This window comes from Haliaeetus albicilla, chromosome 11 (assembly GCF_947461875.1).
Source record: "Haliaeetus albicilla chromosome 11, bHalAlb1.1, whole genome shotgun sequence".
NCBI classification, from domain to species: Eukaryota; Metazoa; Chordata; class Aves; order Accipitriformes; family Accipitridae; genus Haliaeetus; species Haliaeetus albicilla.
This window is the reverse complement of record NC_091493.1, coordinates 33,648,811-33,662,655: the sequence shown is the minus strand read 5'-3', so window position 1 is coordinate 33,662,655 and position 13,845 is coordinate 33,648,811. Positions and strand designations below refer to the sequence as shown.

Below are 13,845 nucleotides of genomic sequence, written 5' to 3'. Positions count from 1 at the left end.
CAACCAAATGGTGTAAGCAGTGGTGAGCACTGGGCTGCCATTTCTGCATTTGAAAGTACTCTCCAAATGAGTAAGTGTGTTGCCAGGGTTTTGTGAGCACCAGAACCACACTTTCAGTGTCCACAGCCTAGCAGTTTTGCTGAAAAAGTATCCTGCTGTGAAATGCTGGAGAATTCTATGCAGGCTCTGTTTCCAGTGTGATGCACTTCCAACAAATGCCAGGATACTGGGAATGAGAAATGTATAAACGACAGGTGAAAACTGTATAATCTGTTCCTTTTGAAGAAACCCTTTATATTCTTATGCGCTCAGTAACCTGCTTCATTGAAAGGCTGTGACAGTGATGCATAGTTTTTCATTCTTCTTGTCTTTACAGAGATTTCTTGAGTATTACTATAAAAGGCTGTTTTTAGGAAAGGGGAAGATAGCAACTGCATCTAGGGAAACAGATCACCAGTTGACTGTAATAAAAATAATTTCTAAGGTTTTGGTACATGAACCAATAAGCAGAATTGGAGAGGTTAAAGTGCTGTAAGCTGTAAAGCTGTACAGCTGGAATAAAGGAGACTGCGCAATAACAATTATGCAGGTGACAAACAAAAATCAGGTATTGTATGTTTAATGGTGCTCCAGAAAGTACATAAAAGGAAACTTTGAAACATGAAACCATTACCCTAGGAATTTTAATTGAGCAGATGGACATAGTGCTTCATGAGGGATTCCTGAGCTGCCAAGATACAAGGCCATGCTTACCTGCTTTCTATTATTTTGTTTTAAATGTGGTGTGGTTTTTAAAGATAAACTCTCCCTGGTACCAGTATTGGGCTGGGTGTTGGGCTTCACCGGCACACTGATCTCTGTGTCTGTAACGATGTCTGTACATCTTGCTGTCAGGTGCATTGAAAGCAATATTCAAAAGCCTATATTCCTTCCAGATCTCTGTGCCTAGTGTTTGCACTGATTCTCGGTGCTACCCCATCAGTGTCTCACTTAGACCCTCATAATCATGTGTGAGAAGCACATAGCTCTTTTCACTGACTAGCCACAGTTTTGTGTGGTGCTCACCACATGTGAATATGGCCCTGAAAGGGCAATGTGGTGATCTTCAGTTTCCTCATGAAATTTTGATTGATGCTAATGGATAACATACGTGTGGTAGCTCTGCTAAAATCAAAGCTAGGTTAGGCAGTTATTATTCTTGTACTGTCAGTTTATGCCAGTGTATCTGAACCCCTTGTGTGATGAATTGAATGATTTGAGGCTGCAGCTTTCTGGGGATCACCTAAGATAAGAAGTGCTCTGCAGATGCAAAATACAGGATATTAAATCACTGTTCTTGATTGTGCTTGAGAGGTGTTCAGTTCCAAGTAGATGTTTGAGAGGGAACTTAAAGTAGATGCCTGCCCCAAGCTACTGCAGAAATCATGCTTCTCCCCACAGTCAGAGTAACACCATATCAAGCACTGGGTTTGGTGCTTGAATTTAACACTGATGGGTGCCTTGGTTGTCTGATAGAGTAACACTTTGATGTTTCAGAGTCAAAAAAAGGTTCTTCCTTTCTACTACTACTCCCCTGCAATGTACTAAGCCAGCTGATGTTAGTTCAGTGAGAAGGAAAAAAAAATTCTTTCCAGACCCACACTAAAATTTAATCTTGTGTAAGGGTCCAGCTAATTAGCTCACCTAGGTGTTTGTAAGAACAGGCGTTCAGAGAATGTAGATGATCTTACTTGTGCCATCCTTTTCAAAATCTATCCATCCACGGTATTTTTACATTTTGATCATTATATTTAGACTAATTTCCTGTTATGCTTATAAAATAATAAACCATTTAAACCACAGATTCCAAACAACCTGTCAAAATGACCATAAAAATTACAAACTTCCTATGGAATAAGTAACAAAAATGAAGTCTCTTCAGTCCCAGAGCAGGCTCATTTCATACAGTGACCTTTTCAAAAAGTTTTTTTTTTCTTTCATATGAAATGTACTTTTTTATTTGTTTCCGAGGGAAAGAGATAGCAAGGGAAAAATAATGCATTATTTTATTTTTCTGTAATTTATTTTTATCCATATAATTAATTTTTATCTATTTAAAACAAAACAAAGGGGGCCTTAGTTCTTCATTTTATGTTTCAGATTGATAATCTCATTTTACTTCAAATGCCTTGTTTTTTTTTTTTTTTTTTACTTGGTTCCTCTCATTAGATTTTAAAAGGAGACACTAACCTCTCTGGGAAAGGGTCTTATTTCTTAAACTAGCAGTCACATGCCTTCAAATATTCTCCTTCTGCATTATTCAAAACACCTACAGCTGAGTGTGTAACTTAGGCAACCTGGCTTGATATTGAATAATGTAGTCACTGCCTTGACATTCAGAAAGATGTCTGTACCCAGCAAATGCTATTTTTATGTGTGTTGTCTTGTTGCTTGAGGGATCATGGAAAATTAGCCTGCATACAATGTTTTTTCCTGAAAGTATACAATTTGGATATGTGTTTATGTGTTCCTTGTTTGTTTCTTTTCTTTTCCCTCTGCCTTTGTTAATTATCTCAATACATTTTAAAGCCTACGATTAATTGCTATTGAAGTGCATTTAATTTGAAGCAAAAGTTTCTGCTGTTTAAATCTCTTGTCAGGAAACCAAGTATTAGAGTTGTTTGGTTTCTTATTTCTGAGGCTGTTTAGTGACAGCATAAATATTCAGCCTGACTCTAAATATGTAATTAAAGCCGACTACTGGCCAGATGTTCCCCTTTGTTGCCTGGCGTGGAATGGAGGGAAGAGCAGGAAACGGCAATCCCAACGCACGCTGTCCTCGGGTTTTGGCAGATCGTGCGTGTGATCCCCATGTTACTGAGTGTCCTCAAGAATAAGCTTACAGCTGATGTGAACAGTGGAGTGAGCTGCTGTTCCACCTTCCCTGTGTGCTCCTTCCCTCTCTTCTCCTCTGCAGTTTAGAAAATCCCTTTGTGCAGCTGATTTTGGGAGGCGAAGAGCTGAGTTCAGCTTTTTCCCTGGACAAGACAGTGGATTTCAGGAAGAGGTCATTTTTTAGTGCGTACAGGATTGGTGAAGGCCTTTGAGATGAGTCAGGTGTGTAGATGTGAAGCAGATTACTGCTTTGATTTTAACTTTTGTGCCACACCTTCTGTCCTCAGAGGCAATAAAACTTCGAGGGAACAGAGGAGGAAATCAGGGAACAAATAGAGGGAGGTGCTGAGTAAGCACCTGCAGTCTGGAGGGTTTTGCTTCAAAACTCCATAGTCCTCAGGGGTTTCGCAGGAATCCTGGCTTGTGCGAGTGACAGCTTTGGTGAGAGGACTCAGGAGAAATTTTGGTGGATTTCACATTGTGATGAATGTCAGTGACATCCAGGGCCTAGGAGCTGGCAAGGAACTGAGGCTGTGCTTGGAGTTAATGCCCTTATTTATTCCATGTGAACTGTGGGCAGTGCTTTCAAAATGTAAATGGCTGCTGAGGCTGGAAAGCAAAGGAGAATTAGACCATGAAACATGGGAGGGAAACAGGAAAACATTTTCTCTGGCTCCAGGATTGTTCATGGGAGGATACCAGCCTTATTTTTCTTCTTGCGTTTGTAATGGCTTCTTACTTAGTTTGGAAAACTCTTGAAACTTAATCATGGATCAAGTGACAATAGGGTGTCTCTCTCCCAGGTCCTGGAGACAAGTTAATTCGCTAAAAATCCCTGGGAAAAAAGAGATTATGGCCCTGATGGCACTGCAGAACGACACGGGAGAGTTCACTGCAAAGGCAGATAAAAAGAATCCCGTGCTGTAAAAGTTACCCCGTAATTCACGATTTCGTTGATGACTTCTGACCGTTGAGGACAGCTGTCCCTACACGCCCCTGACAACTGAAGGCCAACAGCCAACATAACCTTGGCAAACAACATCATCGCTCGGCTCCAGCAGGACCCCAGAACCCTTCTCCTAGCGCACGCCGATGAGGCAGGGTGTCACTTTGGGCCGCCGAGGGGCCGCTTTTTTTTTTTTCCATAGCTATCCCCGTGAGGGTTTTTCTGCTTCAGTCGCCGTGAAATCCGCATCTGGGGCTGGGCTGGGCTGCCCCTCGGAGCTCGCCCCCCGCCCCGCGGAGAGCCCCACCGCCTCCGAGCGTGCAGCCGCAGCCCTGCGTCCCTTGTGCGGCTGCGGGGAGCGGGCGGGGAGGGGCTGCGCAGCCCCGCAGCCTGCGCGGGAAGCCTGTCAGCGCCGGGTCAAGCGGGGAGGCTTCCCTTTGGCTCTCCGCACCGTCTGCAGGAAGGCGCAGCGGGGTGGGGACGAGAGGAAGGAGCGGAGCCTCCCCCGGGGTGGGCAGCGCAGCTCCGCCGCCGGCCCATGCCTCGGCGTGTGCAGTGAGCGCGGCGCGGCGGGCAGAGAGCCGCGGGGCGGCGGCGGGCGGGCCGGGCCATGTCGGAGACGGAGAGCGGTGCTGCAGGTAAGGGGGGAGCGGCGGGGCTCCCCGGCCGAGCGCGGCCCCGCTCCCGCCGGGCCCCCGCCGCAATGCGGGAGCGCTGCCGGCGGCGGGCAAGGCGGCAGCCCGGCCGCTCCTCCGGCCCGGCCCGGCCCGGCCCGGCCCGGCTTATCGGGGGAAACGATCTGGAGCCGGAGCCCCGTCCGGAGGAGGGGAAGGCGGCAGACAATGTCCCGGTGGCCCCGCCGCCCCGGCTGCGGCCGCTGCAGGCAGGGCGGCCGCGGCGCGGCGTGGGGCAGGGCCGCCAGCCCCCCCCGCCTCGCTTTCCCCGGCGGGGTGCGGGGGGCGGCGTGGGGGGTGTCCCCGCGGGCAGGGACGGCTGCGGCAGCGGTGGCCGGGGCGGGGGGGGGGAGCGGCTCGTTGCGGAGCTCAGCCCCGCGGAGCCCCCCGCCCGCCGCGGAGCTGCCGCGGCTCATGACGTGCCGTCCCCGGGGGGACCCGATGCAGCAGAGCGGGAGGGGATCCAGGTGAAAAAACAATGCGGAGGCATCGCCGGGCCGGGGCGGGGGCGGGCGCCCTGCCCGGGAGCCGGTGCTCTGCGGCGGGCGCGGCCCGGCGGGGCGGCGCAGCATCCCTCCTGGGGGGAGCGGAGGGGGCCTTTGTGGCTCCGGCTTCCCCGCGGGTCGGGGTCTCCCTTTCCCGGCAGCGGCCCGGGGGAGAAGGGGGAGAGCTCGGGCTGGAAATCAGGGGCTGCTGCTGAAGTAGAGGAAGGCACCCTTTTTAGCAAGAAGCCCAATGCGCTGAAAAAGAAGAACCTGGCAGCTCGGTGGGAGAGGCAGCGCGGTCTGGGATGAGAGCCTGAGCATCCTGGCGAAGCCTCGGGGACCAGGGAGCTCCCAACGAGGCGTAGGGATGGAATAAAACCCGAGTGGCGGCTCCGTTTTACCACGTTAATGGGTCCGCGGGTCTCTGACTTTGCAAACTTGACATAGGAGCTGAGACGATCTGAATCTTGTTTTGCCTGAAACAAGGATTCGGTGGGTTTGGTCCGTTTGTGATTACACTGTGCCCGAGAAAAATAACACAGCCGTTTCAGGACAGGGGTGGTCTCTCCTTGTGTGGGAAGGGAACTGGGGGAGGGAAGAGGGTTCCTAGGATACAAATGATATGGGTGAATAACCCTAAGGGAAATGCAGGCTCAGCCTGATTTCGTTCGATCTCTCTGTCCCTTCTTCCTCACTGTATGCTGCAAAGATTTAAGGAAACTGTAATGTTGAGCCTAAGGTGCTGGCAGTAGTGTATGGGGAAACTTAAAAGGTTGAGTTTGTACAGATCATAATGGGTTATGGGGACTATTTTGAATAAAATAGCTTAATTGCAGCGCAAGTGGAATAAAACAGTCATAAAGTATCCATTAAAAAAACCCACAAAAAACAACCAGAAAACAATACTTAGAAACTAGTTGAATCTTCAAGATGACCTGCTCTACTGGATTCTCTCCCTGTCCCCTCCCCCCATCTAAATGTTCTCTCAGTGCTTCCTAAATAAAGTCTCTAATGTCTGTTTGAAATAACCTGTAACAATTTTCTAGCGTGCAGCTGACAAAGGGAAGAACAGACTGACAGATTCACTTGTCTTTTAGATGACAGGGTATCATGTGTTTTGTTTTCTGCAAAGCTGCAAGTTAGTTCGATGCAATACTGAAACTGAGTAACTTGTGACATAGGGAGAATCTGTGCAGGAGGGATTTTGTTAGAAGACAGAAGACCACGTAGTAAAGCAATGATTTGTTATGCCAGAAACCTTCATGTTCTTTCCACACGTTGGAATGCTGAAGCTGTCTGAGGAAAAAAAGGCTTCAGGGATAAAATGTGATTTAGTGAGTGTTGTTGTATTGACAGTATTGAAGCTGCAGTCACTTATTGCAGTATGGTACAATGCGTAAAAGAAATGTCTATATGTAAAATAGCCAAGTGTTCTATGCAGTGCCTGCCAATCATTTTTATAGCTTCAGTTAGCACAGCATTGCGGTATCTGCAGCTCGGTTAGTATGAGCCTGGATGAAATTGTTCATACTCAGGAGCTGTTGCATGTAAAGCTTCTAATTATACTGACTTTTGGCTTTTTTAAAGCCATTGGCTCATAATTGGGTGACGCTGATTAGGCCGACAAGTTTTCCTTTGTGGTACTGTCACCCTATAATCTTTGAGTCTGAATATTTAGTTCATTCCCACTGGGACAGCAGTTGGTGTTCCACAGAGCTGCCCTGCCCTGTACCTGCAAAGTTTCCTCAAAGCTGCAGTCAGCTGTAGTGAGGCCCCAAGAAGTCTGTTCTGTCCAGAGATTTAGCTGATGCATGAATGGCATAAGGGGGCTTTATCCTAGTCTAGAGGGAGTGACCGGGATGTCTCTCAAACACAACTGTCACCAGGAGCTGGAAAAGGCTGCTGCAGCCTCAGATGTCAGCTCAAGTTAGAGCAGCCTTCGGGAGGCCAGTTCTGTGCAGGAGGGCCAGAACGCTGCCTCAGCTACAAAAGACCCGATCCCTGCATGTAAATGTCAAGATTTAGGATATGTTTCACTTTCTGACTGTGTCACTGTTGGTTTGGGGTTGGTTGGGGTTTGGTACAGCTGGCAACTTAGCACCACGCAGCCGCTCACTCACTCGCTCCCCCCACCAGTGGGATGGGGGAGAGAATCAAAAAAAAGTAAAACTTGTAGGTTGAGAAAAAGGCAGTTTAATAGAACAGAAAGGAAGAAGATAAGAATAATGATAATAATAATAATAAAATGACAATAATAATAATAATAATATAAGAATTGGAATATACAAAACAAGTGATGCACAATGCAATTCCTCACCACTCACCAACTGATGCCCAGTTAGTTCCTGAGCAGCGATCCGCCACCCCTGGCCAACTCCCCCTGGTTTATATACTGGGCATGACATCACATGGTATGGAATATCCCTTTGGCCAGTTTGGGTCAGCTGCCCTGGCTGTGTCCCCTCCCAACTTCTTGTGCCCCTCCAGCTTTCTTGCTGGCTGGGTGTGAGAAGCTGAAAAATCCTTGACTTAGTGTAAACACTACTTAGCAACAACTGAAAACATCAGGGTGTTATCAACATTATTGTCATACTAAATCCAAAACATAACACTATACCAGCTACTAAGAAGAAAATTAACTCTATTCCAGCTGAAGCCAGGACAGGGTTATATGCGGGTTGACTGGTGTCTCATCTTCTGCTCTTTTCTGCAAAATGCTTTTTTTTTTCATTGAGTTGATGTGACCTGCCATGGCCAACTTCTCCTACTTTCATGGGAAAGCTGTTGCAATTTTTGAGGCCCCTTCTGGACGTTATATCTGCTGCTGCAATTGACTCTGGATTTTTTTTCCTTTAAAGCTACAGGTATGGTCAAGTATTTTAAAATTTCCAGTTCCTTATTCTTCTAAGCTGTTCTGGGTGATTAGTTCCCTTTTTGCTGTCCTCAATTATGATTTCGCTTATTCTATCTATAATTGCACCAAACAACCATCCCTTTCTTAAAAAAAAAATAAATCTTAGAAATATATTTTTTATTTTAAAACAATAACATCCAAAGGATCCCATCACCTCCATTTTCTGTACCTGAATTGGTTCTGCCTTTTGACAATGTGTCAGATGGGATTTCACAAGTGTTTGACTTCAAAGAGCACACCATTTATGGTTTTAGAAATTTCTCTCTGTGGCTGTTTTAGTCTGTAGGTATCGTGAAGGAGCAAATTGGCTTTCTTGGGTATTCAAAAAAGCTGCACTGGCTCTCAGTAAACAATGTGAAAGGAATAAAAAACAATGCACGCAAACGATGTTACTTCCGAGTAGGAGAACAAGAACAGTCATGACCTTAATTATGCATGAAGCAACATGACCTTTTGGGGGAGTTTGGATCTATTCCTTTTTTATTTTTTTAAGTAAAGTAGATGTTGATGTTTTCCATATGCAGCTTAGTGAAATCTTTATAGAGTATTTTGTCTATCCATAAGTGACTTCAGTTGCTTACTTATTCAGCTTCTGTATGGCACTTGTCACTTTTCTATTAAACAGCCTTGCTAGTTGAAAACAGAAATGGGTGAAACTCCAGACTGCATCACTATCATGCAGGCTTGTTCAGCTGTATTTCTGCAGTGGTTAAAGAGAGAGGTACCAGGAGGACTTGGAATCTTTTTCAGTAATGAGCTCTGAAGTCCATCGGTCGTGACTGTAAATGGTATGCTCGCTTCACAGATGTTTTACTGAAGAGTGTGCAGCTGTTTGGTGATGTAAGCTCACAGATGTTAGTGTTGCGCTGAGGGAATGCTGCTGCCAGGTATGAACTTCAGTGATCTGAGATGCCTGTGACATACCTACAGACTTCATCTTCTTTACTGTGACAAATGTCCTGGCTCCTGGGTCATTAAATTGAAACTGCCTCTTCTCAGTGACCAGGCACATTTTTGATCTTAAAAAGAACATTCCATAGCTCTCATTACTCAAAATATGTCAACTGTGGCGCATGTGCTGTGCTGTTAAGAAACATTGTGATATGTGTTTAAAATAAACAAATGCAATTTTTAATTTTGCCATAACTACGATTAAAGCAGTGACTTTGCAATGCTTTAAAATTAGGATGGCAGTGGTGAACTGTGTAAGTGATCGGTATTAAAACAGGAAATTCCTTCAAAGTCTGTCTCAGAGGGATTTGAGAAAGGTTTTCATGTAAATGAAAAGGAAAATACAGTCAGTTCGAATAAAGTAAGCAAATAAATAAAGTACTCAGAATATGGACGCCAGCATTCAAGCTAGAAAGCCTTTGTTCTTTACTAAGGACTTGACTAAATGTCCTTACTTAGGACTGCATCAGGGTGTGTCAAGGACATCAGAGAGCGGCTTTATGAACTGCATTGGTGTGCCCCGTCATCAGCACGCTGCTGTGAGCTGGTTGTGTGCGAGAGTCATTTGCTGCTTGCTGGCCCAAATCAGTAGCTCTATTGTGATTGATTTGCAGGGCTCTGGGCACATGGATCAGTTCTAAAGGTGTCTTAATTTACAACAACAGGAGACCTGGAGAGGGTTTTTCTTACAGCTGCTGCTTCTGTAAGTAGTTCCTCAGTGCCTGAGTCAACACTCTCAGACTGTGCTCTGCAGATGCAGTTTCTGAGGAATATTGAGAGAGACTTCTAGTAATTGTTATCAGTTGGGGTCCGGAAAGAAGTATGTATGTGAATGGAGTTTCATAATAGCAATTTCATGTCATCTAAGGGAGTTTATTCACTTACTCTCTCTGAAGAAAAGCTCTACCGCAGTAGCCTAACCACCTTGCACTAGCTTCCTTGGGGAAGGAAGCAGAGATAAATTATTCTCCTTATGCTACTTCCTTCTCCCGTAGGGAATAATCTGGGAACACTGCTTCGATTTGTCCATTTCTGGATACATCTTATATTCTTAGTGCTGTTCAGAACTACTGTCTAGGGTTGAAGCAGTTTTTCTTGAAGGGTTTTACAGTCCCAAGCACTCCATGTCCACCTGTCCCACACAGCCTTTCCTGGTGGGGCTCTGTGCATTTGTATTCACTTTTTTTTTTTTTTTTCTTTTTCCCTGTGAGGTCTGAAGAGTGAGTGAGTATTTGGATGTCTCTCTCCTTGCTACAGCAACTGAGCTATTTTTCTCTGTTAAGAGATAATAACAACATTAAAATCACAGTTTCTTTAGTACGTCCTTGCCACCTCCTTGTCGTTGTTTGGGAAATGCATTCCTGTGACAATTTGGTCTTGTGGATTTCATCACCATTTGAGGACTCTTGATGCTTTCTCCACACTTAAAGATCAAAATACCTGTGGTTATACTAGGTTGACTGGCATCTAGCCCCATTCCCTGGTGCCAAACAGATCCAACAAATTTAACATCTCTTTCTCAAGTTTCCATGGATACCTTAGTAGAGCACACGCTGTAATCAGAACGGCAGGGCGTGCCGTTTACAAAAGCTTTCAGTATTGTCATTATGGAACTGCTGCATTCAAAAATCAACCTTTTGTAGTAGCTCTCCTGCTTACTCAGCTGTGCTCCTGTTATCATTTTAGCCATAAGAACTCCTTTGCAGGCTGTATCATCAGCTTGTCACTGTGACTTTCTAGTTGGTTATCTGGCTGGTCAGTGTTGGTCTCTGTGTGATGTGTATGCACAGTCATGGCACTTGGATGTAAGCCTGATTGGTGCTAGTATAAAAACCTCTGGAAATGGATTTTGGTCAGTGACTTCATGATTTTGTGATCTGCTCTACAAATCCTAAACATGTACTTTCTTCTGTCCACGGCTTCTCTTCTCATGAGATATTTTCCTTTAAGACTGATAGCTGATCTGTTTTCAAGATTGTAAAATAAAAAGAATAAAGAAATACATACTAACTTTTGATTTAGCTATAAAGTGTCACTCAGAAGCTAAATCAATAGCCGTAGACTACAGATTCATAGATGACTTTGCTAATGACTTGTCAAATATGATACTAATTTTTGCAGTTTTGCAACAACTAATATTCTCTTATTTTCCCATCTTTGAACAAAATCGGGTTTAATAGCCTTGAAGAACATAAAGAGATTTATATACAGCATCACTTATACTGACTACTGTGAGAAGTAATGGTTATTCTAGTTTGGCTATTCCTTTTACCCTGTCTCCCTCTTTCTTTGTTGTTTTTTTTTTTCTGGTGGGGGGAGGGAGAGAGGTTTGTTTTCTCTTGTCAAGAGTCTACAAATGTGTGAATCATGTTTGGCATTCTTGAAGATCGTCAAAATGAAGAAGATAAATATTTTCAAGCATTTTTTCCAATTCATGCTTTAGGAAAATGGAGTCAATGCATTCATCCAGCTTTGATGCATTGCAAGATACTTCATGAATCTGGGAATGCTTGATAACTAAATAACCTTTTTGCTTTCTAAGTAAACAAATACCCCCCAAAGTGTTCTTATTCCATGTGTGCTGGACACACAGCCCAGAAAAGCTGAACAGTAATTCTTGTTCAGTCTTTGAATATCTTGATCTAGAAAGGTGAATCTACGATTGCATTGTTTTCAGGATACAATTGCATCTTGAGATGTTCTTAAATAGGAACTTGCAGTAAAACAGGGATTTTATAACTCTGTAATATTTTGATCTTTCTTTTTAAAAAGAAAAAACAACCAATTAGCCTACCCTCTGCTGGTAAATGGTGTTTTTCCCAAAGAAAGTGATTAGCATCACAAATGTTCTGTTTTATGAGTGTGGTCCTGGGAATTAGAGCATAATCTTATTAGTGCCATTGCTGACAACCTTGCAGTGAACCAGGTAGATGAGGTAGATGATGACAGACGTGATGAAGGAGAAGGAGCAGGAAACCTTTTCTAGGAAGGTATATTTTGACTAGGTTCCGTACATTGTTTTGTTTTCTGTTTCATGTGTCTTTCTCTTTGGAAGCAAGGAGGGAGGAGATGAGACATGCAGGAGAACAGTGCTTGCACAGGGGCAAACAGTGCAAGGAAGCCTGAAGGAAGCAAGTTCATAGAAGAGCTTGTTGAGGGAAGAGAAGGTTAGTTAGTGCATATTAAAGGTGTCTACCACAGAACTATATCTGTGGAATATTTAGAAAGATCCTGGAGAGTTGTCTTCTACCACTTTGAGCTGCGAAATCTTTTGTTAACCCACCTTTATCACAACATGCAACCTGCCCTCTCCAACATGTAAACCAGGATCAGTTTTGTCTCTCCTGGCAGTAGTACATGGGTGTGGAAGAGCTGGAACCTAGGAAGAGAGCAATCACTGCAAGGTGCTGCTGGTGAGTTCCCTGAACCCCAGGCTCTGGGGGGTGAGCAGGTTCTGTGCAAGGTGGAACCGTGTCACGACTGGGAGGGAAGAGGGAGCTGACTGAGAGGGAGCTGACTGACTGCAAAAGTGGGAAGGCTCTCAGATCATCCAAGGTAGAGCTGGATTTGAGATGTTAGACTGTAGATGGTGAACGGGTTTGAGTTTAAAGCAGCTTTAAGGGCAGACTTAGCTATTGGTAAGGACCTGGCTGAGGCTGTACAGATCCAGTTGTGAAGTGTGCAAGGGTGTGTGATAGTTCTGTTTTAGTCCAGCTTACCAAGCATTAGCGAGGTCAGATCAAATCTAGGTAAAATAGTTTAGCCTACATCCTGTCAAAAAGAGAAGTGAACGTAACCCATGTGGCATTTTCAGAAGGTTATTGCGTGTTCTCGTGTGTTTCTTTCATCTTAAATTAAGTTCACAGAAAATACATAGTGTCTTTTGGTTTTCCTTTGCTGGTGAGGTGCAGGAAAATTAGTATTATTCACAAAGTGAGTGATGGGATGAACCTGGGATTGTTTTTTAATACTCTTTAACAATAATGTTAAAAACTTAAATTATCTTATAAAGCTTGATAGCATAGTGGAAAAGTAATTCCTACAGTCAAACTGTAATTGTGATGGGAGACAATGTAAAAGCATAAATGAAAAAGGTCAAAGTTGTAATGAGGAACATGTCTTATTTTTAGAATTTTATCCAAAGAATTGGGAGATTTGTTTTACTTAGGAAATCACTATACTCTAATTGGTATCGATGTGATGAATACCAGCTCTTTGGATGACCAGTTATTGTGAAAGGGTATCAGGAAACTTGGATTTATACCAGAGATTAGCTATGGCCGTATTCATAGAAGGGAAGGGTATTGCAGTCTTCAACAACCTAGCAGGATGCCTACTGGCATTTTAAAACAAAGAACTCTGATTCCATTGATGGCAATAGCAGTGGTGTCGCTGGTTTCAGTAGAAACAGAAGGTTCTTACTTCTGATATGAAATAGGGGATCTTTTTATTATGCATAAGAATATTTTAAGTGGTTTTCTGTATTTGCTTCACTCTATCTTTTTTGTTGTTGTTGTTCTATAATTATTTTCAAAGGCCACCTTTGTATTTACAGTAAAATGCTCTAGGTTGTCATGTTACATTTGGAAGCTGTGACATTTTGTGCTTAATGCAAAGCAAAATCTCAGCAATAGGAAAAGCTGAATAAGGTTTTCTTCTTCAATGCAGCAGTTGCCAGCTAATAGCAATATGGTAAACCCTTCTTTTCCTGTTGTGCAAACATCATTAGCAAGCTTGCTTGTGGCAGAATTACTGATGCGCAAAATGATATACAATGTTTTAAATGAAAAACAATGTTTTAATACCATTCTTTTATTGCCTAATGGTACATTATACCCATATTTGACTCAGTTAGTCCTCTTTTTAATTATTTTTTTTATCTTTTTTTTTTTTTAAATCCAGAGATATTGCCTGAATGAAAAATGAAGAATTTGGCTGAGATTTTGGTATGACCAGCAACCTGACTGAGATCATAGCTACATATAGCAGTCACTTTTACTA

The 13,845-nt window shown here is 43.8% G+C and overlaps 1 protein-coding gene across 1 annotated transcript in view; it reads left to right on the top strand.

Moving 5' to 3' along the window:
• Positions 1 to 4,145: 4,145 nt before the first annotated feature.
• The window catches only part of HSPA12A (heat shock protein family A (Hsp70) member 12A), a 63,271-nt gene continuing 53,571 nt past the window's right edge, over positions 4,146 to 13,845 (top strand). The window contains exon 1 of the mRNA XM_069797064.1: positions 4,146 to 4,458. Within this exon, the coding sequence (XP_069653165.1) occupies positions 4,431 to 4,458 (28 nt within the window). The 5' untranslated portion in view covers positions 4,146 to 4,430. The remainder of the gene's footprint in view (positions 4,459 to 13,845) is intronic.